Source organism: Lampetra fluviatilis, chromosome 23 (assembly GCF_964198595.1).
Source record: "Lampetra fluviatilis chromosome 23, kcLamFluv1.1, whole genome shotgun sequence".
Taxonomy (NCBI): domain Eukaryota; kingdom Metazoa; phylum Chordata; class Hyperoartia; order Petromyzontiformes; family Petromyzontidae; genus Lampetra; species Lampetra fluviatilis.
Window position 1 is genome coordinate 10,061,363 of NC_136297.1, and position 23,899 is coordinate 10,085,261.

Sequence of the window (23,899 nt, forward strand, 5' to 3'; positions counted from 1 at the left end):
CCACCTTTCCTCCCCTCTCTTCTGCTCGATGTCACAGAGTTTTGTCCGCGCCCGCAGCGCCTCTCGTAAACAGTGTCCACAAATTAGCATCTGTGCGCCAATTTATAAACTGCTCGTCAGAATGCTCTTTGAAAATGTAGTTCTCATCAGGCCCCGTGGTGCAGTCTCCAACTGTTAGCATCCACTCCATCTCTCGCTCTCTCCCTGGACTCTCTATTTATATACTGTGAAGAAGGTCCATTGCCCGAAACGTCGCGTATTTTATATATAATTCACTTCAAAGTCACAGTGTTATTGAACAGTGTGTTGTTTCCCCCCCCCCATATTTATAGTGTCACGTGCTCCAGTCTACTGGCGAGTGCGCTGCAGGATCGTGAAACACGAAGAGACCCCAAGTCGTGAACCACCTGTTTCGAAACATATTGGTTCAAGCAGGCCTGGTACTGCCGATGAGACGCTGTATGTCGAAACCGGCCCAGAGTTTGCTCGCTTGCGTTGAACCAATTCTGCCGTGAGTAGAGCACTCCAACAAGGTCGTGCCGTTGACGGGAGTTGCAATAAAGTCTTTAAAAAGAATAAAAATGTGGAGGAGCAGATCTCTGAAGGAGATGTCATCGGGGATCCTACATCTCTATAAAATATCGGCAAATTACTCAATTGGGTCACACATAACTCAGTGAGGCTTTCCTGGGTAAACACACACACACACACACGCGCGCGCGCGTAACAGCAATCAACAAACATAACAACAAATTATCCTTCTGGCGGTACCCCGGGGTACCAAATAATACAAAATGATCGAGACAATTAAATGTTTTATTTCTGGGACACTATTTTTTCCCAGGGGTGTACTTAACTCCGCGACTGGAGTACCAATCAATCCGAAATCAGTGCCACTCCGCGATGTCGAAACGCCAAAACATCATGAAAAAAATCCGTTATCGAAAAATGCAACTTTGAATAGTGCATCGTGTACAGCTCGTCGAGATGAGTCGATTGCCGCATGACCGACCATCACCCGACAAAAAAAATTACTGCATCACGGACATTATACGAGAGCCGGGGTAGCGATTACCCCAGGGTACCGCTATAAGGTTCAATTGTTGCGATGCGCACTCTGGAAGTCGCTGTCCGTGGTGCTGAAGTTACCAGAGGACAGAGAGATGATTCCAAAAACACTCCCGTAGCCAATTACTGATAGTTGTGGGGGGCAGTGGGGGGGGGGGGGGGCTTATCAATGGACCGTGGCATAATCAAGCATGACGGGTAGGGTTAGGGTGACGACTGCGCCACTTGCCTGGAGCGATTGATTTTCCTTTCCCAGCATCGCGGTATTTTAACACTACGGCCAGCTGGAAATTCGCCATTTCCCTACGACGGGTTGATAACTGGGCCCGGGTACGGAGGTTCTCCTGACGAGATGCGATATTTAATCGAGAAATGAAAAGTTGGCATTTTCATATTGGCGGCTGAATGAGTAACGGAAGCAGTTGCGACGAGATCCACGCTGAGCCACGCGAGACCGAGTTCACAGGTCGATCCCTGCCACCGCAAGAGTGCACGACGCGCTGCTTGTGTCGTCGCGAAATTTGCTTAAACCTGGGCGGGGTGAGTTGGATGAATGATGTTTCTGTACACGGTGCGAACATTTCCATATGAAAGATTGTATCCCGCATTTGCAAATTATACGTAATTAGAGTTGCAAAAATATATGTGAAGATAGCGAATGTTTACCGTGTTCAACCCACCCCCTCGCAAAGACAAGCATATGACGAATGCAAGATAAGCGGTAGTAATCATATTAAGGAGCTGCCGAGAAGCGCCGAGCTAAGCGAGCCCCTCAAACAAAACCTCTCCTCTCACTGCCATGTCCCCTCCCCGCCTCTCGTCCTATCTGATCGTGCCTCTCTGTGTCTCCCTCTCGTGTCTCCGCATGTCTCCATATCTTTTCCCCGTGAGTCTCACAGTATTTCTGTCTCTCCCCGTGTCCTCCCATGTCTCTTCTTCCCGTGCCCCTCGTGTCTCTCTTCGTGTCTCTCCCCGTGTCTCTCCCCGTGTCCCTCCTCGTGTATCTCCCCGTGCCTGAGCGTCTCTCCCCCGTGTATCTCTCCCCGTGATTCTCCGCGTGTCTCTCTCTGTCTTTCTGTCCGTGCCTCCCTCATCGTATCGCCACGTGGCCCCATCGCCCCTTGCGCTCGCGTTATTAGACGGCACCATATCCCGCCCTCTCCCAACGCACATGACTCTCACCCCGCCCTTGCTCCCGCAATCAACGCTTTGTTTACGTTACGCATCTTGTCGCGATTGCCTGTTCACCCACCGACTTCCACCAACAATCGTCCGCGCGTCACTGCCCGCGCGGGGGGGAGGGTGGTGAGAGGGGGAGGGAGGGTGGTGGTGGTGGTCCGTGCGTTCTGTGTGTTTTAATTAGTGTCTCATTAAAGTTGAAATTGGCGTTTAATTCCATACGTGGCCCGCGCGCGGGACACGTGAACGCAATTCGAGGCGAAACTAAAGAGGGGGATTTGTAAAACAATCGCTTCGTATTTACACGGTCCGACTGCAAAACATCCCACTGCTGCCGCTACCGTTACTGCTGCCGCTCCTGCCGCTCCTGCCGCTCCTGCTACTATTGCAGCTGCTACTGCTGCTACTGCTGCTGCTTCTGCTACTACTACTACTGCTGCTGCTACCGCTGCTGCTGCCGCTCCTGCTGCTCCTGCTACTATTGCTGCTGCTACTGCTACTACTACTGCTGCTGCTACCGCTGCTGCTACCGCTGCTGCTGCCGCTACTGCTGCCGTTTTCCCAATGACGCGTGACTCAGGCGGACAGCAGCAGCCTGCACGGGTCGCCAGGGTAGGGCGATGTCTGATGTGCACGCTGGTGGTACACGCCAGTAGTAGTAGTAGTACACTGGTACGCGCCAGTACTAGTAGTACATGTTGTATGTATCGTTGGCTAACCCCAAATCGTCCCCAGCGGTGCCTCCGTGCGCCGCCCCCCAGCCCTGCGCCTCCGTGCGCTGCCTCACGGGGGGCCCCTGCGGCCGGGGACACGCGGGGTCCCCGTAGTCGAGGTCCCCGTAGTCGGGGTCCCCGTACAGATTCTCGTACACCCAGCCCTCGGGACCCCGGGAAGGGGGCCCCGGGACCCCCTCGACGCCACGGGCGCACGGACCTCGCACGCAGCCCGGCGGTGGCGGCAGCGCGGGCAGCGAGCGGCAGGCGCGGATGGAGGCGAGGTCGGCACGGTTCAGGTCAGCACGGATGGAGGCGAGGTCGGCGCGGGTCAGGTCAGCACGGGTCAGGGTGAGGTCAGCGCGGGTCGAGGTCACGGTCGGGGTCGAGGTGTGGTGGCGAGGCCAGTCCGCGTGCTCGTACACGTTGCCTTCGTCGATGTCGTAATCACCGGCTCCGCCGTTATCTTCGCCACCGCCATCGTCACGATAACTCTTCACCGCATTGCCCTGCTGCGGCTGCTGCTGCTGCTGCACACGCAGGCGGGGTAGCTTCACCACGAGTTGCATGTCGGGTGCCGGTCGCCACGCGCTCTCCGGGGCAAAGATCGTGGCGCTGCTGGCGCTGTTGTAGCTCGCCGTGGTCGTCGTCGTGTTGACGGTGGTGGTGCTGACCGAGGGGTCATCCGCGTTGCGTCCCCTCTTCGTCGACCGCGAGTTTCCCACCCGAGGCCCTCCGCGGCCGCACGCGGACGCCGCGGACGTGGCGGCGGCGAGGGCCCAGCACAGCAGAGCGGAGAAAGCCGAGTAGGAGCCCCAGCCCAGGTGCAGCACGCGCACCGTGGCGAGCAGGTAGCAGAGGAAGGAGGTCACCTCCCCAGCCACGAGCACGCCTGGGGGTCACGGGGCCGGCGAAGGGAGGGGGGGGTGCACACGTGGACGGGAGACGGACGAGGGAGTGAAAGGGCAGAGGCCCAGCAGGTTGCGGGGAGGGCATTAGATGGAATGGTGCAAGAGGTGGAGGGTGGTGAGAGTTGGGGCGGTGGGGGCCAATATTGGACCGGGGTAAGGGGAGCATGAGAGCAGTGGTTCTCAATCGGGGGGTACTCGGACCCCTGGGGGCACGTGGCAATGTCCCAGGGGGTAACGCGAGCTTATCTACGAATGTGTGAACATGATATCATGCACGAGAGCCGTTGGTGAATAAATCGTGCTTGAATCTGCCAATGTAAAATAACTACGAGAACATTTTGATCCGCGTGGCAACCCAGACCGATATAAAATACCTTGCTAAACGTATTGATCCGTCACGCGTGCAGGAGCGTCCGTTGATATGTTTTGCTTGTTATTCGCTTGCAGTTAGTACCAGCTAGTTATGATCCTTCACCAAATGGACAATCGGTTAAAATCATGGGACCTCCTTTGCCAGTACCAAAATATGAAAATAGAGTTTCCCCTTTTTTCTGGCAACAAAAGCGGTTGTGCTTTCGCTACGTTGTCCCCACCTGAAGAAGGACGCTTGTGTTGCGCCCGAAACGTCGTGATTTAATTTAGTTTTCATTTATTTTATTTTATTTTTTACCTACGTGACTTTACCGAAAAAAACAAAGAGTAACAAAACAGGTGTTAAGATGTTAAATCACCAAACTGAAACCTTTTACAAGGATTCATGCATTCTGACCACAAGTTTTGTATAAATCATGTCTGCAGAAAAAATAGGAAAACCTATTCTGAAATCGGTTAAAATATTTGACGTTCATTATTCGTACATTTTCAGAACCCACGTTAGGTCAGGCAAGGCGGTGGGGTGGGGTGGTGGGGGCACTCGCTTAAAACAACATTCAACAAAGCAACGGGGGGAAGGATTCACGTAGCCCCCCCAAAAAAGTGTGAGAACCACTGCATTTAGACGGGTGGGTGGGTGAGTGGGGAGTCGGGGGGGGGGGTCGTGGTCGTGGGACGCGTGGACTCACAGGAGAGCGCCAGCATGGCGGGGAAGGCGCGCGCCGTCCAAGTGGGGGGCCGCCCGGCGCCGCGGCCCCCCGCGACTCGCAGGGCGCGCGCCCCCAGCACGAGGGCGCAGAACGAGGCGGAGCACGTGACCAGGGCGCACGCGCACGCGGCGTCGCGCGCCACTGCGCCAAAAACAAACAAACAACAACAACACACGTCACACGCAGCACAAATAAGCCACCGTGTAGCCTTAGCAGACTGTAGGGGCAAGTGCTGTTAGCGAGCACCTGTGAAGGCCGGCACGGCACACGAGGAGGTGGGTGGCCAGCACCACGCCCGGCCGCCTTTTTTCTGCCCAGTGGCGATGTTGACATACCGCACCAGGTACTCATTTGAGGCTGAGTTGACCTAGAAGAGGCCCATGACCGGTTTAGATAATCGTCACTGGGTGTTGGCCGTGAGCGGGAATCTAACCCGGTTCGCCGGGTTCGTAGCGCGGTGGAGTGCGCTAATCGCTGCACCACCGCTCCTCACGACCGCTATCATCACCTCCAACACCATCATGAGCAGCAGCAGCAGCACAACCACGATAAGACTCCACAGAATGTTATGATGCCCCCTCAACAAAACGATGTCACGGACCCCCGTGACTAATTAGGTGTGCGTGGTAAGCAGATTAGTGATCACTGATCTGTGAGTCAGTGAATGGAGAGATTAGTGAGTCGGGGGGGGGGGGTGATGGTGAATATATTAGCGAGTGGGTGAGTGGCTATTGCAAGTGGATGAGTGAATAAGTAAATGAGTGAATGAAAGAGAAAGCAAGTGAATGGACGCCTGATGTTGCGTGTGGGCGGATAGGTGAGTGGGTTTCGTGATAATCGAGCGTCGTAAATGGGTGACTGAGTGAGTGGGTGAATGCGTGGGTGGATGATTATGCCACTGATCGAGTAATCGAGCGAGTACGTGAGCGAGCAAACACGTGAATGAGTGAATGAATGAATGTGTGAGGATCGAACGAATGGACGAGCGAGCGGATGAACGAACGAACACAAGACAAATACCCCCCGTATAGCCTGTAACGGACTGTAGGGGCAAGTGCTGTTAGCGAGCACCTATGAAGGACAGAACGGCACACGAGGGGGTGGGTGGCCAGCACTACGCCCGGCCGCCTTTGTCGCCCCAGTGGCGATGTTTACACGCCGCACCAGGTACTCATTTGAGGCTGAGTCGACCTAGGGGAGGTCCAGGACCGGTTCAGATAATCGCCACTGATTTTGGCCGTGAGCGGGAATCGAACCCGGGTCGCCAGGTTCGTAGCGCAGCGTAGCGCTAACCACGACACTCCCGCGTGCGCGTGTGTGTGGACGGACACACACGCGCACACGCACGCGCGCGACCCTCTTACCGCAGGTTCCCGCCGCGCCGACGTCTCCGCTGCAGGGCGGGCTGGTGCAGGGCGCGCCTCCGCCGGGGCAGTGTTGCCACAGGCCCAGGGTCTCTCCCTGCCACGACACCCAGGAGGGAGAGAGGGCGGCCGCGGCCGACAGAGCGAGGGCCGCGACCGTGAACACGACGGCCACGCGGAGAGGGGCCGTTTGGCCGTACGCCGCGCCCATGGTGGCTGTACCGTGGCAGCAGGTGCGCGTGGAACGCGTGCGAGGAGGACCCGTTCCTCCGGAGCACACCACACGGCTAACCCAGCCACTGAGATCCTTTCTGACGGCCCAGGTGAAGCTTGGCGCGGTGGCGAGTGACTCGCAGCGCGGGGAGGTTCTCTTCGCGAACCGCAGCGAGGTGACACGAAACTTAATTCTGCGTGGCCGCCTTTCCCTGTCAAATAGGAAGAAGCTACCAGGTGAGATCTTTCGCGCGGCCGACCTTGGTACTTGCTGTCACCTGTGCCCAATTGTCCCGGCTATACCTCAGGGCAAGGTTGACACCTGCCCAACTTTCCCGGTCACCTGCGTCCCCGCACCAGCAAGAAAAAACATCTTCCAGGTGTCGGCACGTTGAAGTGCTTCTAAACGATCTTGTCCACCGTCACCCGTCCCAACTTCCCTTGGCTGCACACGCGGGGAACAACCCGGGTGATCTGCAGGTTGACAGACACCCCCCCCCTCCTCCTCTCAACCACCACAACCAGCTCACACCCCGACTGTCTGGGTTCGAACACCTGCGAGATGGCACAAGGTAACGCGGCCCCAGACGCACGGTTCAGACACTCAAGGGGCCGGCCCTGAGTTGATCTGCCCGCTCTCTGGCCAGATCCGAAGCACAACGACCCCACAACCTTCCTGTGAGGCCCACCCCACATCCACCACCACGGGCAGCAGTACAAACACAATAAACACAGTCAAGGATCCTCCCTCCCTCCCGCCGTATAAGCCTTAACAGACTGCTGGAGGCAAGTGCTGCTAGCGCGTAGCACCTCTTCTTGGTTCTTTCGGTAAAGTCACGTAGAAGGGAAATAATAAAATAATAAAATTTCAACATAATAAAATAATTCTCACGACGTTTCGGCCACAACGCAAGCAGCCGTCCTCAGGTGAAGAACAGGTCTGTCGGGAAGACAGCGTCTGAATGGGCACCAGCAGGCTTTGCAGCGTATATTTAAGCTGGGTTGGAGGGGGGAAGGGGCGCCTTGACAAAGGAATTTGCATATCAAGAGGAATTTAGCATATTATTAAGGCCGGCACGGCACGCGAGGGGCTGGGTGGTCGACACCACGCCCGGCCGCCTTTGTCTTCCAAGTGGGGGATTTTTACACACCAGGTACGACTCATACTCTTAGTTCTTTCGGTAAAGTCACGTAGGTAAAATTAATAAAAATAAAAACAATAAAAATCACGACGTTTCGGAGGCAACACAAGCTTCCGTCTTCACCTGAAGACGGAAGCTTGTGTTGCCTCCGAAACGTCGTGATTTTTATTGTTTTATTTTTATTAATTTTACCTACGTGACTTTACCGAAAGAACTAAGAGTATGAAGCTTGTGTTGCCTCCGAAACGTCGTGATTTTTATTGTTTTATTTTTATTAATTTTACCTACGTGACTTTACCGAAAGAACTAAGAGTATGAATCCTTGCAGTCACGAAAGCTTCAAATCTAAAGGTACGACTCATTTGAGGCTGAGGCAACAAACACCACAGCAGGCACCCTGCCCAGCCGACGATTGTGTTGTGATGCTGCCGATGGTAGCGGTACACAAACATACCAAAACATTGCCTTACCCCCCAAAAAAAGGGTCATTGCCTGAAACGTCACCGGTTACAGATTGTTTTCCTTTCAGGGCAGTGTTATTGACGAATCGATGCACATGTTGCGATGATTATGATTATTTCAGGAGGCAGGGGCCCAATAATAATACAACTGTGTAACAAATGTTTTTTTTGTCCCTAGGTAGTAAGTGTTATTTCCTAATTGCTTATGCATGAAAAGGACAGAAAATGACTCACAAACTTTGCTTTTGTGACCAGGACATTGATACTTTTTAAATTTACCTATTTTCACTTAGAAAACGTGGTGGGCATTTTGTCATTCCTTCAAGTAAAGTCCTGGGCACAAAAGCAAAGTTTGTGGGGAATGATAGCCATTTTCTACACTTTTTAGTACCCAGGGACAAAAATCGTGTTACTGATTATAATCAGTCAGGCTCTTTACGATGGGTGTCTTGCGATGGTAGTAAATCTGTGTCTAGCTTTGTTTAGGCCTAGAAAAGTACCGTATTTTTATTTTTTATCTTACCAGGTAAGGCCCACTGAGCTACATCGTTTTTTTTCAGGAGCGATAGCTTTACGAAGTGGCTCATCGTGTGGACATTTATATCAGCCAAATACTCCCAACGCGTGATGTTGATTCTCAATGTGCAGGGAAAAGCCGGAGGAACCGGAGAAATGTTTACGTGACCACGGGGAAAGATATAGACACGAAAATTCAACATATACAGCAGGCGTCAGGATCGAGATCGAACCAGCAACCTCCTGTATACCAGGCGAGGTAGTTAACATCCTCTAGCCACCGTGATGATGATGATGGGAGAGAGACACGCAAACTCAAATATACAGTAGGCGTCAGGATCGGGATCGAACCAACAACCTCCTGTACACCGGGCGAGGTAGTTAACGTCTCCTAGCCACCGTGATGATGATGAGAGAGACGCAAACTCAAAATATACAGCAGGCGTCAGGGTCGGGATCGAACCAACGACCTCCTGTATACCGGGCAAGGGAGTTAACATCTCACCACCTCGACGCACCTGTCAAGAAGCACATGTGCAGACCAACGAGGCATCCATCAACAGGACATATTTTCTCGCCCGGTATTTTCCGGAACGCTGCCATAGGCTGAACGTGAGTCACGGATTATCGGCGTGAAGGCACTGCCACTCCGATTATCACGGTTGGCTACGTGCGGTACGAAAGAAGTTAAACGTACAGAGAGTATATATTCCCGTAATGAAATTAACGGGTTCATTAGCATCGGTGTGAATTAGGACCACGCATTGAGAGGTTGGTGTGGCGTGCCAAATTAATTCCCCGTAACAGCATTTCGGGCTGTTGCGGATTTAACGAATCCCAGCGGCTGCCAGAATCAATCTCGCCAGACCTCCTCTCCCTGCCTCTCTTCAATGCTGACGTTGGCCGCAACAGCGCGGCATCCTGCATTGTGTTGTGGGTTAGGTTTAGACTTCAGTTGTCGCTGGTAGCGTGAGTGGCATGTACAATACATTGGGGGTTCTATATCAGCGTGCTCCGTGTAACGGCCACAAAACTGCCGATGATTGTCATGAGTTTGACGCTACTACCGATGATGATACAGAAGCGCCACTGATATTGTTGCTGCTTTTACGTATGTCGAACTTCTTTCGCGCCGTACGTAGCCAACCGCGCTAATAGAAGGTGCTGTTTCCGCTGATCCTGTTGATCATGCTGCTTCGAACGACTAATGCCCTTGCTGACAGTGTTGCTGCTGTTGATGTTGATGATGCTGATGACGATGGTGACACCACTCGATGTGTATATTCGCGGTGGTGACGGCGATGCACGCTGGTGATCCCACGCTGTGCGAGGCTAGAGGTTGGTGGTCGATCAGACAAATAACTGAATGTCGCCAGTCTCTCCTCTTCCAATGGGCAGAATCCAGTCCGCGTCTGTCCCTTCTGTGTGGGTTAAAGTGCGGCCTCCCTCACACGTGTGGGTTTTACCCGGGTACTCCAGTTTTCATCCACCGATGATTTGAAAACATCTTCATATGTAGAGGACTGCAGAGCAATTGTTGTCGCCGGCCCACTGCCTGGCAGCAGCAGCCCCTCCAACTTCGGTCTGTGGGTTCGTCGGGGATCGTCAGAGATGCAGTTTGCACGAGCGCACGCTGATAGATGAAACGAATCGTTAAGATGTTTGTTCATAATAAAGGTTTTTGGGTTAGATCGCGTAAGTATAAATGTGTCGAAACCCTCCACCACCCGACACAGCCAGTGAGGGATCTGTTACGTTGTTGAGTGAATCCACAACATTTACAATCTGAGGACCGAGACGTTTCGCTGGTAATTACATCAACCAGCATCATCGGGAGATTTGCCAGAATAGTGAAATAGAAAGAGTCGTACTCAGATTTTAAATGTTGTGGATTCACTCTTCAACACACCGGTGGGCTGAACTAGAGAATATGAACTAGTAACCATTTGGCGTTTTGTCAACGTGACAAATCCCTCAGTGATTGGCCGTGTCGGGTGGTGGAGGGTTTCGACACATTTCTACTTACGCGATCGAACCCAACAACCTTTATTATGAATAATATTGGTCGCAAAAGCCTGCTACGTGTTAACCCACTTCCCGTGATCCAATCAAGCTGACATTTTGCACACAGACTCGTTGTGCGTGACAATTTATTTTCGTGAAAATTTTTTTCAAAAATTTTCCACTTTTTAGGAAAACATTTTTTCATATTTAATTTTAAATACCAATGTGACAAAATGAAACTCTTACTCAAGAAAAACAGAAATGAATAATAAAATAAAACCGATGCCACGCATATAAAGGATTTATAGTGAAAAACTTTGTTTTTACGGGTTAATTTTTTCGAGTCTGTTCGGCTGTGGCGAGATGTTGCCGTGGGGGGGGGGGGGGTGAGGTTAGTGGGCCCCCCATAAACCCGCGCCGTGTTCCTTGTGCCGTTGCCGGGCGACGTTTCCTGCGAGGCTTCTTTATCGCGCGACGTTTTAATTAACTCGCCGCGCGCGATGCCGTCAGCGCGAGGATGATTGGCAAACAAGGCGAGGCAATTAACCCCCGGCCGCCGTGGGGGGGGAGGTGGGGTGGGGGGCAGAGAGCCAGGAGCCATCAAGCGAGTGATGATGCAATCGCCAAGTGAGAGGGACGAGACGAAGAGGACGAAGGAGCCTTGACGTCTTGACAAGTTCACGGACCCCCCCAAATGTCTCTTTGTGGGGAGCGGTCGTGCAGCGAGCGGTTCGGATTTCCCCTCTCGCGGCCACGGTTATCTGAACCGGCTCCTGGGCCTCCCCCCCCCCTAGGTCGACTCGGCCTCAAATGAGTAGCTTGGTGCGGTGTGTAAAGCATTCACCGCTAGGGAGACAAAGGCGGCCGGGCGTGGTGTTGACCAGATACCCCCTCCGTGTGCCGTGCCGGCCTTTCATAGGTGCTCGCTAACAGCACTTGCGTCCAAACAGTCTTGTAAGGCTGTACGGGGGATCTTTGTCTTTTGTAATGATAACGATGATGACCTCCGACCTTTGGACGGTACCGGTCGATTGTAAATTGGCGTCGATATTAAAGTTGAGTCGGGTAGAGATCCGATCGTTTCATCAATCGGTTACGACTCGGTCGATAATCTCTTTAGTTAACACGGAAATAGTTTGGGGGGGGGGGGGGGGGTGGGGATTATTTTTGCGCCTCTTTTTCCAGGTGTGCCGCTGGACGGGAGGTGAACGACGGGCCGTAGTGATGTCACGGCTATCATTCGGCGCGTTATGGAGGGCATCTTGGACGTCTGTGGATATATAAAAAAAAGCTTTATAGCTCATGGGATTTCTCGAGGGTAAATCCAGATTCTGAAAGATTCTGACGCTTATTATCCACTGTCGTTATCTCTCTGCCCCCTCTCTCCATGTAAGCGCCATGAAGGAGGGCAGTTGTCCGAAACGTCGCCTATTATATAATTTAGTTGTTTTCATTTTATTTTTTTACCTACGTCACTTTACCGAAAAAAACTAAGAGTATGCATCCTTGCAGTCACGAAAGCTTCAAATCTAGAAATAGTATATACTTTTCATTTCAAGGGCCACGATTTTGTTGTGGTGTCAGTTATTTACAACTTCACTACCCACGCCACCGGTGACGTCACTGTACCTTCATACGGCGATGACGTCACCGCCGAGGTTAAAGACGCACGCCCTGCAAATCCGAGCGGCGTGCAATTGCAGGGCTTTGCTTGACGTCATTGCACCACTCACGCCGCCGTTGACGTCACTCTACCTTCATCCGGAGATGACGTCACCGCCGATGTTAAAGGCGCCCGCCCTGCAAATCCGAGCGGCGTGCAATTGCAGGGCTTTGCCTGACGTCATTGCACCACTCACGCAGCCGTTGACGTCACTCTACCTTCATACGGCGATGACGTCACCGCCGATGTTAAAGGCGCACGCCCTGCAAATCCGAGCGGCGTGCAATTGCAGGGCTTTGCCTGACGTCATTGCAGCTCTACGCAGCGGTGACGTCACTGTACCTTCATCCGGAGATGACGTCACCCCCGAGGTTAAAGGCGCCCGCCCTGCAAATCCGAACGGCGTGCAATTGCAGAGCTTTGCCTGACGTCATATCACCCCACGCAACCGGTGACGTCACTCTACCTTAGTCCGGCAATGACGTCACCCACCCCCGAGGTTAAAGGCCACGGGTTAGTGACGTCACGCGGCCTGACCATCACCACGCGAGCCAGAAGTGGTAACGCGCGCGCGCTCGCCTTCTCCATTAGAACCAAACAACAACAACAACAAACAGAACAACAACACCAACAACAACACCAACAACAACACCACGTGTAACGAAGCCCGTGAGGTACAAGCAAGAGAGCTTAAGGAAGCGGCCGCCGGGACTCGAAGGTAAGAATGGAGCGCGCGTGTTCAGCCCCGCTGCTGCCACATGGCACAGTGCGCTCGACTCTTACTGATCCATTCGCCCTCGCACGTAAACCCTCACTAATTCATCACCGCAATTCATTCACAGCCCTATCAACGTAGCCATAAGCCATTCGTAGCCATAACCCGTTCATAGTCCAAACACATAGCCATAACCCGAATCAATTCATCACCGCAATTGAATCATGGCCCTATGAACATAGCCATAACCCATTCCTAGTCCTAACACATAACCATAACTAATTCATCACCGCAATTGATTCATAGCCCTATGAACAGACATAACCCATTCATAGTTCAAACACATAGCCATAACCCTAACCAATTCATAACCCTAATCCGTTCATAGCTCTAATACATAGCCATAACCCATTCATATTTCAAACACATAGCCATAACCCATTCACAGTTCAAACACATAGCCATAACCCTACCTCATTTATAGTCCGAACATGTCCCTAACTCATTCATATCTCAAACGCGTATCCTTTAGCCCTAATTCATCGGCATAACTCCAACACACAACGCTAACCCTTTAGCCCTTACAATAACCCATTAAAAACTCCTCGTTCCAACCCGAGCACATGTCCCGAAACAAAGAGTTTGTATAGCCCAGAGGCAGTCATACATCTAATTGTGCACCAATCACATGGCTCGATTCACACCGACAGCGGTAACCTCTGACCCCAGCCCAGGGGGTCTGGATCCCTGCAGGCTCGGGAGCTGCATGCGGTGGCTCTTTAGGGGACTGCAGTGCGACTCTTGAAATTCGAAACAATAAATGTCTCTTCATCTTGTTTCGGTCGACGACCCCTGCTGTCCTAGCCCAATCGTAGCTCGAACTTTTAGCCAAACGCAACCCAAACCCCGAAACGCAGCCCTACCCATGACTAACCAAATCGGTGCACGAATCCTAACGGATAGTTCCAACCTTTAGTCAAAACTCATGGCCCAGCAATGGCTACAACCCGCATTTAGTTGCCCGGCTCACAAATTAGCATAATTATCGCCAATCGAATAAGGACGAACGTGCATTGAGAAGCGTTCCAGAGTCCATGCGTATGCAAGATTTTTCTTCCTTGCCACAATTATATTCTTATCATAAGACGCACTCCGCCCCCCTACCCGTCTTGTAAAGGAAAATTTAAGTGACAAGTTGGGGGGGTCCGTCTTATAATCCGGTAGGTGTGCTAGACTAGCATTGTATAAATTTATTGACACAGGGCACAAGTTTGTGGTGCATCTGATCATCCAGAGAATAACCGTACGGCGTAATCCCCATGTGCACGTTACGTGTGTCTTCTCCATCCCCGTACGCCACGGTCCACAGCTTCTCGGCGTGAAGGGGGGGGAAGTCCGCCGGGCGACACAGAAGCTGCTGCACGATGTCGAACGAGGTGCCAGCGTCCGCGGGCACCAAGCGAAGCAAGGCGCAGTACATGGGCGGCGCGGCTAAGCGCGCGCGCACGGAGGGCGGCGGCGGCGGCGGTTCGGGCCCCCGGCAGCTGGAGGCCGGCATGGAGGGCGTGTTGCTCACCTGCAACATGCAGGAGCGCAGGTGCACGACCGAGGGCTACCAGATGCTCAACGAGCAAGCAGACCGCCTCTACGGCCCCGAGAAGGTGGGCGGATGAGGAGGTGCGGTGCGGGGGCTGGGGTGGGAGGTCGGGAGATACGGGAGATGATGGGCAGGTGGACGGGTCGGGAGGTGTCGCGTGGAACGGAGTTTGGGAAATTCCGACCAATGGAACGATTGGACGGTAACATTACACTTAGCTATGTAAAGAAATACAAATGGAAGGAACTTTCAAATAGTTTTCTATTATCGGTCCCAGTGTTCTGGGCTCGTAAGAGGTCATGGTTTAGGGTTTTAGGGTGAGTGAAAGAATCGGACTTTTCATAGACTACACACTGTGATCCTCTGTGTATGCAGCAACTCCAATCTCTCCACTTTCAAAGGCACTTTAAACACGGGGAAACTACGGTGATAATCTTGCAGACACAAGGGTTGATTTCTAATAAAAACAGACAATTCAAACATTTGGTAATCGCGATAATCTTCTAGCACAAGGCTTTCACCGAGGCACGACTGTGTTTCGCAGACATAGTCTACAGTAGCTATGCTGTCGGGGGGTGATGTTACCGTTTGTCTTCCCAACTGAGCGATTAGTTTTTTGGCCAATTTCAAAACGTCAACAGTGACGCCGAAATTCGCTGACAATTCCCATGACCGTGGGTGACCACAGTTTGACGACGACGAGGAGGAGGGCGGCGGTGGCGCCGCCGACGGTGCCGACAAGCGGAATGACGACGACGACGGCGACGACGACGACGACGCGGAGGCGGCGCTGCAGAAGGAGGTGGCGCAGATCAAGAAGAGGGGGGCAGCCACCCAGCGGCGCTTTCGGGCCGTGACGAGCGGCGCCAACAACTTGGTGTTCATCCGCTCCGTGGGCGTCGGTCAGTAGCGGTTTCACGTCTCCGTGGTGGTGTCCGTGCTTTGCCAAACTTCGTGTACAAATAGAGACGAGCTAAAATGCACTCGGCTGCAGTTCACTCAACCTGAGTCTACCATAGTAGCAACATATTTTTTGTCATTTGTGACGTTTAAACCACACTCCCGTCGGTTACTCAAGAAATGATGGCATGACCTGTGAAATATGAAAAACAACATTTCGCTCGGCACTAATTGGATCGTAGCAATTTATTTACAAGATACATTTTTGTAAATATTACATCAGGATACAGTATATATTTACGAAAAAAAATAGGATACGATAATCGTGATGCACCCTATTCTCTGGATTATAAGACTCTTCGGGAAGTCAGACGCACCCCAACTGGTGCCCGGTGTTAATACTTATACAAATCTGGTCTGACACAACCACACACACGCTTTCCAGATTAAAAGGTACACCCAAGGTCATTATTACAAATGAAACTGCTCTTACCTCTCGAGTTCTCACCCGGTCAAACATAACAAACTTGCTAGTCTCGCCATACCGAGGCAACCCTCGACAACCAGCAGAGGGAGAAAGCTGCCGCTCCCCTGGGTGCTCTCCGAGCGACTGACCGACCGCCCGTGTGCCCCCGCCGTTCCCTCGCACAGAGCCCGACACGCTGGTGCACGGCATCCTGAGCGAGCTGGCTGAGCGGCGCCAGAGCAAGAGCCGGCACGTGCTGCGCGTGCTGCCCGTGACGGCGTCGTGCCGCGCGTACCCGGCCGACGTGGAGCGAGCCGCCGAGGCCCACCTCCCGCGGTGGTTCGCCGCGCCGCACCGCGCCACCTTCCAGGTGGTCTACAAGGCTCGCAACAACGGAAACATGCACCGCGAGGAGACCATCAAGGCCGTCGCCGGTGAGAGCCATGGGAAGCCGCCGGAGCTACCGCTCAGTCGGGATATACACTTTGCAATCATCGCCCCCCCCCCGCCCCACTGCCCCCTATTGGCAGACTCATTCCCAGTTGCTGAGTTACCTTGTGCAGCAAAGTGACAGCTGCTGCCTTTCAGAAATGTTGGAGCTGAGACGTGATGTCAGTTGCTTATCGCGTGTAAAACGCTGCCGACGCCCGGGGATAAAGGGCGCTCATTAAATTAGAAACATTTGATCCTTTATTATTTCCGCTATTGCGTTTAGCCGAGAAAGGGTCATCGCATCTTCCACCCTCCGTTCCGGCCTGTCACTCACAACAGCAGTCAATGCATCCTTCGGAGCAGAGGCCCTTACACTTGTCCATCTGATGCTGCCAAGTGTGTCGAGGATGGCCAGCTGGACACTTGCAGTCACCACGTGCTCTCACTCCACGCCGTGACTTGACGCACAGCTGTGCTCTCCGGCGTCCATTTTTCGGCATCTGCTACCAGTCATGGCCAAGCCGCCGCTGGGAAAATCCATAGTGCCAGCAGGGCCTGTTAAACCTCTCTTCTACCAGCCCATCCAGGCCACGTCAGCATGGGGGGGGGACATCAAGGTATGGGTGGTTTTCCTCTGTCTATTTGCCCAGTCGATCCAGATCCAAATCGTGAAACTCCGGCCTCACAAGACAGCTGAATCTGGCTCAGGGCTAAGCAGGGCCGTGAGGTTCATAGTTTATGTCGTATGCTGCGTCAGGCAGTACAATGGCCGACACAACGTATACTCTAAAACTAAACTAAACTTTTTATTTTATCAGGTAAGGCCCACTGAGCTATATAGCTCTTTTTCAGAAGTGACTTGGCCACAAATGATAGCTCAACAAAGGGGCTTATCACATGGAAATGTATAGCAGCCAAATACTCAACACATGTTTCTAAGTGTGGAGGGAAAAACCGGAGGACGACCTGACCGGAGAAAAATGCACGCGACCACAGGAAGAACACGCCTACTCCAAATAGACAGGCGTCTGGGTCGGGATCGAACCCACGCCCTCCTGCATACCAGGCGAGGGAGTTAACAGCTCGCCACTGCGGCGCCCTCATTGCATGTGGCGGTCAGCGGCAGGGCTTGTGTTCTTGCAGTGGGAAACAAGTATAACCCGTAAAAACAAAGTTTTTCACTATAAATCCTTTATATGCGTGGCGGCTAGAGTCCTCTCGTCCTCTGGCTTGAGATGGCTGCCACCTATGGGTCAGATGATTGCATGCCACCATTAAGCAATTGGTAATTAAATATAATATTTTTGTCCTAAAAGTGTAAAATTTTGGAAAAAAATTTTCACGAAAATAAATTGTCACGCACAACGAGTCTGTGTGCAAAATGTCAGCTCGATTGGATCACGGGAAGTGAGTTAAAAAACAACCGAAAGATTTGCACGGTCGTAAGCGCGCAAGCAAGCAAGCAAGTGAACTTAATATAAAGGATTTAATAAAGGATTTAAAAATATATTCGCCTGTGGAGGACGCGGGGATCGATCCCGCGACGTTTGGCATGGGAAGCGAGGGCGCTACCAACTGCGCTACTCCGCCAGGGCCTGTGGATGTGTCACGCTCTGGGCTCCTACACTGTGACGTTCAGCCAAAGCCATGAATGAGTTCTATTTGAATAAATGTAAAATAATTTTTTTTTGCCTAAAAAGTGTAAAATTTTGGAAAAAAAATTTCACGAACATTAATTGTCACGCGCAACGAGTCTGTGTGGAAAATGTCAGCTCGATTGGATCACGGGAAGTGGGTTAAAAAACGACCGCAAGATTTACACGGTCATAAGCAAGCAAGCAAGCGAACTTAATATAAAGGATTTAAAAACAAACGAGCACCTCCTGAGCCATCCTGGCGCGGCTCAGTTGCGCAGTGGAAAACAGGTATTTGGTTTAATAAGGGCTGCTGGGTAAATCTTAAGTGCTGGCAAGGGGCCTATATTTGGTTCGGCTGAAGTCGTTGCCGCCGATTGACCGCTTAGGAGTGGTGCTTAAGCTGAATGCGGAGAACCAAGTGGACCTGACGGAGCCCGAGCTCACCGTGGTGGTGGAGGTGATCCGCGCCGTCTGCTGCCTGAGTGTCGTGCGCGACTACGTCCGCCTGCGCAAGTACAACCTGCAGGTGTGGACTGTGAGCAAATAGGAACGCGGTTTACCATCATCGTTGTCGCCATCGGCAGCCATGAACTACCCACTGCTCGGATGTAGAACCCTCCCCTAGGTCATCGCCATCTCTCGTGGTTCCGCTTTGCAAATGATGGGGCGCCAGCCCATCTCATCTCCATCCTCGTGGTGATCGTTTTCTGGGGCACTTTCTCTCTCTGGCTGTCTCTCGATCGTAGTTAGTCTCCGCCCACCTGCCATCATCCCTGCTAGCGACGTGTCCCGTTTAAGTCACTTTTCTTATTTGTAAAAGTTACACCTTTAACATATATTTGTTCTCTAAACCATGTGTTTCCTTTCCGTCTCAGTGTAATCTCAAGCATGCATCTCTCCCCGCTTCTTTGCACACTTGTCAGCTTTTGTTCCATCCTCTTCGTCAATGTCCATGTTTTTAACCCATAAGTCATGGCAGGCAATTCACCACGATTCAATGTATTCCTCTTGAGACGCCTCTCTACATTGCCCGGACTCCCCTCGCATCTCGTGTTGTCATTCGTTCTGTACACTGTTTTGTCCATTGTCTTGATTAAAAATCATCATCAGCTATGATCAATTCACCACTGGATGAAGGCGCTTCCACAAGCTGCCATAATCTCCTCTCGCAATCCTGAAATGTCATCTCCTGGCACCTGCAGAAACATAAATGGAACAAAAATGAAAAAATCACGACATCTAAAACACCGTTTTTATATTTCGTGCTATTACAAAAAAAAAAACGCCCTCGATTTTCCTGCAGGAGGTGGCCAAGTTGGGGCCGTGCGTTGAGGTCAAGCAGCGGCCTCAGAAAGCCACTCAGGCCACCGCAGACGCTGCGGAGGGAGACCCGCCGGCTGCGGGGAAAAAAGAGGCGGCCGAGGGTGAGGATAAGTGCGAGAAGGACGCTGGCAAGGGCAAAGACGCGGTTTTAGGCGAGAGCGTGGGGAAAGGCGACGGCGGCGGCGTTGACGAGGGTGCGGCGGCAGGAGGAACGAGCGAGGCAGCATCGAGCGGAGAAGCGCCCCGTGGCGAGGGCAGCACGGAACCAGCAGCCAGCGACAGCGACGCGAAGCAGGGAAAAAACGGGGACCAGGCCGCACCGCCGTGCGAGCAGGATGAGAGCCGCGGAGACGAGAAGGCTCCGGGGAAGGAGGACGAGGTTCCTGTTGGAGGGATCGAGTGACACGTGCGCTTGCAATGAATACGACCGTAGCCAAATAAGTAAAAAAAAAGGAGGTTCGATTGACACAAATGTTTTTCATCTCTTCCAAGTCCATACAGTTTGAATGGGATTGTGGGAGGAAATATTCAGCTGTCTACCAGTTCAAAAAAAGAGACTTGTTCGCGTTGTTGTTTGTTTGTTAAGAATACGATTGCAGAGTGAAGTTCAAGGAGGCTAAATTTCGATTTAAAGCTTTCGTGACTGCAGGGATTCATCTTCTTGGTTCTTTCGGTAAAGTCACGTAAAAGGAAAATAATAAAATAATAAAATTTAAACATAAAATAATTCTCACGACGTTTCGGCCACAACGCAAGCAGCCGTCTTCAGGTGGAGAACAGGTCTGTCGAGAAGACAGTCTGTTCTCCACCTGAAGACGGCTGCTCGCGTTGTGGCCGAAACGTCGTGAGAATTAATGTATTATGTTTTATTTTTATTATTTTATTATTTTCCTTCTACGTGACTTTACCGAAAGAACCAAGAAGATTCAAGGAGGCTTTAAAGGTATCACTGCGGTATTAGAAAAGAAGGGCAATTCAAGTAAAACCGTTTCTTTGCTGTTTTTCCACAATTAAACTACGAGTGTGTGGTTTGCACCCTCACATTGTTTCTTGAGGGCAATTGTTCATTTTTTTTATGCTGGGAGTCCAAATTTTATTCCTTAACTGTCAAAAAAATAAGATTCTTGGCTGGCCACAGGAATTTATTTTCTCGAGCGAGGTACTTCCTTTTCAAGTCCACACAATTGTTTTGTATGGAGTTCAGGTGTTTCCATTGTGTTCATTGACGTGGGGATTTATTTTTCACCAGACCTTGAGAATGTGTGAAGATTTCAATCTGTTACGAAGCATATTTTTACAGTTTGCATTTTTTTATGTACCAAATGTTTGATTCGCAAATAAAACCCAGGCTATTGAAATGTGGCCCCTTCAAGTGTTCTTGGTGACTCAGATGATGCTTATTGTACTGGCAACTCGTCCCGTGATGATCATCAGCCACTTGAAGGCCACCAATTTGCCTTGCCATTCTTCACAGCCCCACGCTGCCACAGTCCATCTCACTCCTGCACCGAGCTAATCTCATCGCTACATCTCTGCAACTGTCGACCTCTTGGGCGTGATCTCTCTTCTGAATGCCATTTGATTACCCGACTCTTCAATCGGCCCTTGTCTCGTCAAGCGATGTATACTGCTGAAGTTTACTTTGTTCAGTCGTGTACTAGTTTCTCCAACTTGAGGTTTATTTTCCCGATCCGTGTGCTCCTCTTTGTCTCTTAACTGCAATTCCAAGGACACAACTTGCATTGTTGTCCATCTGTCTTTTGCTCCACGTTTCTGATCCACATCGTAGTACTGAACATTTTATTCTGCAGACATGGGTTTGCCACGTTTCGCCTCGTTATTTAATAATTTTAACCCTATATTATGTAAAATCCCCAGGTATAAATACTACACTAATTATTTTTCAGTTGTCTCCTTCCAAAAAAGTTGCTGGACATGACCTTTTGTTTGATCTCGAGTTCAACGTTGCAATTGGTTTCCATCAGATGTCATTAATACGTCATCAGCAAATCTGTCATACTAATATTTTTCCATGTATGCTTATGCATTTATCTCAGAAAATATTCTCTAATATTTGGAGTATCTAAGTTATTGCAAAGTAATGTAAAGTAATGTGAATTATAAAAATTATAATTATATTACTATATTATAATAATAAAAATCTATCTACGTGGCTCTACCGAAAGACCCAAAGCAAATCACGGTAGTTCCTGCAGTCACGAAAGGTTTAAGTCAAGATTGAATCTGAATACCTTTTATTAAAAGTAATGTTGAAATTATCAATACTATTTGCTTTCATACCATATAAAATAATACTCTACCAATACCGTAACTCTATTATTACTTCAATTATACAATTATAATTGATTTCATACTATTGAGTCAATCACAATAATGAAACCCTGTAATAATTACATTCCTGTTACATCACGGAAGGGATTATGGCCGGTGGGCGAGGGTGATTACTGAGTAACAGCCAAAGGAGGGAATCGCAGACAGCTGTACGTCTATCGCGGAGATGGAGCGATGAGATCGGGTCAGGTGTAGAAGATGCTGACTCGGTGGATTTTTTGCATCGCAGATCTACAATTGCTGCAACGACCTGGGGAGACATTCATCCAGCAGTGGATGTATTGCGGTGTATAGTATAAGGAGTTTATACTGGTAGGAACCTCCTAGTTACACCAGCTCACAGGGGATTATTGTGTCCGTCGTGCAGGGAGGGGCTGGGTGGGGAGGGGCTGGGTGGGGAGGGGCTGGGTGGGGAGGGGCTGGGTGGGGAGGGGCTGGTCACCCCGTGGTGCCCTTATAAAACTCAACGTTTAACCTACTCACGCCAGCTTGTGCCCGCCCTCACAGTCGGGCATATTTGCCGAATACACCACGCCGCCGTTGACCCTGGCCATTGACCGAGCAACCCAACGTTCCGATCAGCTCCCTCCGCAGGAATGTGTTTTTATTTTACGCGGGTTTGACACAATCGGCCTTAAGCTGATTTACAAGAATGAACCCGCGAAGGACCTTGGCAGTGGGAGAAAATAAAAGTTACAGCGGCGAATAAATCGTAACGTTGCGAACAAACAGCGGGAAAAAACCCCCAAAATCCAATCAATGCGCCCAATTCAAGTAACGCTGGCAGCAGGTAAGCAGGGAAATAAAACAACGGCAAAACTCGCATGGGGTTCGCAATTAAATGTCGCATGCCCCCCCCCACCCCACAACGTTTGGTGCCACGTTGGAGGCGCGTGGGTTCGATGCAGAACCCTGACGCTTATATAGTTGGAGTTTGCCTCTCTCTCCCCGCGGTGGCGTGGATTTTTCTCAGGATCCTCCGGTTTTCCCTCCACATTTAGAAACACGCGCTTAAGAGGATTTGGCTTCAGCTATGAATTTCCACGTGAGGATGAGCCACTTCGTTGAGCTATCATTTGTGATAGCCAGGGCGCTTCTGTAAAACAGCCATGTAGTCTAGCTCAGTGGGGGCCTTACCTGGTGAAAAAAAAAAACTTTCCATAGTTTAAATTTCGATTTAAAGCTTTCGTGACTGCAGGGATTCATATTCTTGGTTCTTTCGGTAAAGTCACGTAGAAGGGAAGTAATAAAATAATAAAAATAAAACATAATAAAACAATTCTCACGACGTTTCGGCCACAACGCAAGCAGCCGTCCTCAGGCGAAGAATGAAACACCACCAAGCTTGGAGCGTATATTTAAGCTGGGTTAGAGGGGGGGAGGTGGGAAGAAGAGCGCCTAGACAAAATAATTTGCATATCAAGAGGAATTCAGCATATGGAAAATGCGTAGGAGGTGGGCTGGGGGGGTTCCAAATCAATACTATGCCCGTGCATTATGCAGGATTAGCAGCATCAAAGGGGGGGGGGGAGTTTGTCCTGCTCTGGACCAAACTCATACTTGTCAACCCACACGGTTCACTTCGTATTCTGATAAGAGGGGATTTGAGTGTTCCGGTCCATGCGGCGAAGAGCCGTTTCAATACGGGCAACATTTTGTTCGTCTATTTGTGTTTCTCCTTTGTGATGGGACTGTAGGATTAACGTTGAGATGTATAAGGTGCACGGGGTGACCAATAAGGTCCGAATTGATCTGTAATAAGGTAGGGCACTGATTAGTGGTTGACAGGTATGTAGTAGTGTATATAGTAGTGTATAGTGTATACAATGAATGTTGAGATGTATAAGGGGCACGGGGGTGATCAATAAGGTCCGAATTGGTCTGTAATAATGTAGGGCACTGATGAGGGGTTGACAGCTTTGCAAACTCACCGAAAGACCCAAAGCCCGTCTCGGGGACTCGAGCTGCGGAGTTTGTGCCACCCGCTGGGATGGAGAGAGCTCTCAGCGCCCTCTTGTGACCGAGCCGGTTGGTTAAAGCGCTCGCTCGCCGAGGTTTATTGTTTGTGTTATTGTAGCCCGACACGGGAACAAAGTTATCCATAAACAAACAAACAAAGCCTCTCATGGATAATTTTGGTCGCGAAAGCCCCCAACTGCGC

General features: G+C 51.0%; 1 protein-coding gene across 1 annotated transcript; it reads left to right on the forward strand.

Moving 5' to 3' along the window:
* Window positions 1–12,816: 12,816 nt before the first annotated feature.
* On the forward strand, window positions 12,817–20,144 carry THUMPD1 (THUMP domain 1 NAT10 acetyltransferase adaptor). Its single transcript, XM_078867148.1, has 6 exons — window positions 12,817–13,034; window positions 14,401–14,692; window positions 15,317–15,530; window positions 16,180–16,428; window positions 18,450–18,589; window positions 19,367–20,144. Exons 2-6 carry the CDS (start codon window positions 14,456–14,458, stop codon window positions 19,787–19,789), a joined length of 1,263 nt encoding a protein of 420 aa, XP_078723274.1. The 5' UTR covers window positions 12,817–13,034; window positions 14,401–14,455; the 3' UTR covers window positions 19,790–20,144.
* The last annotated feature ends 3,755 nt before the right edge of the window (window positions 20,145–23,899 follow it).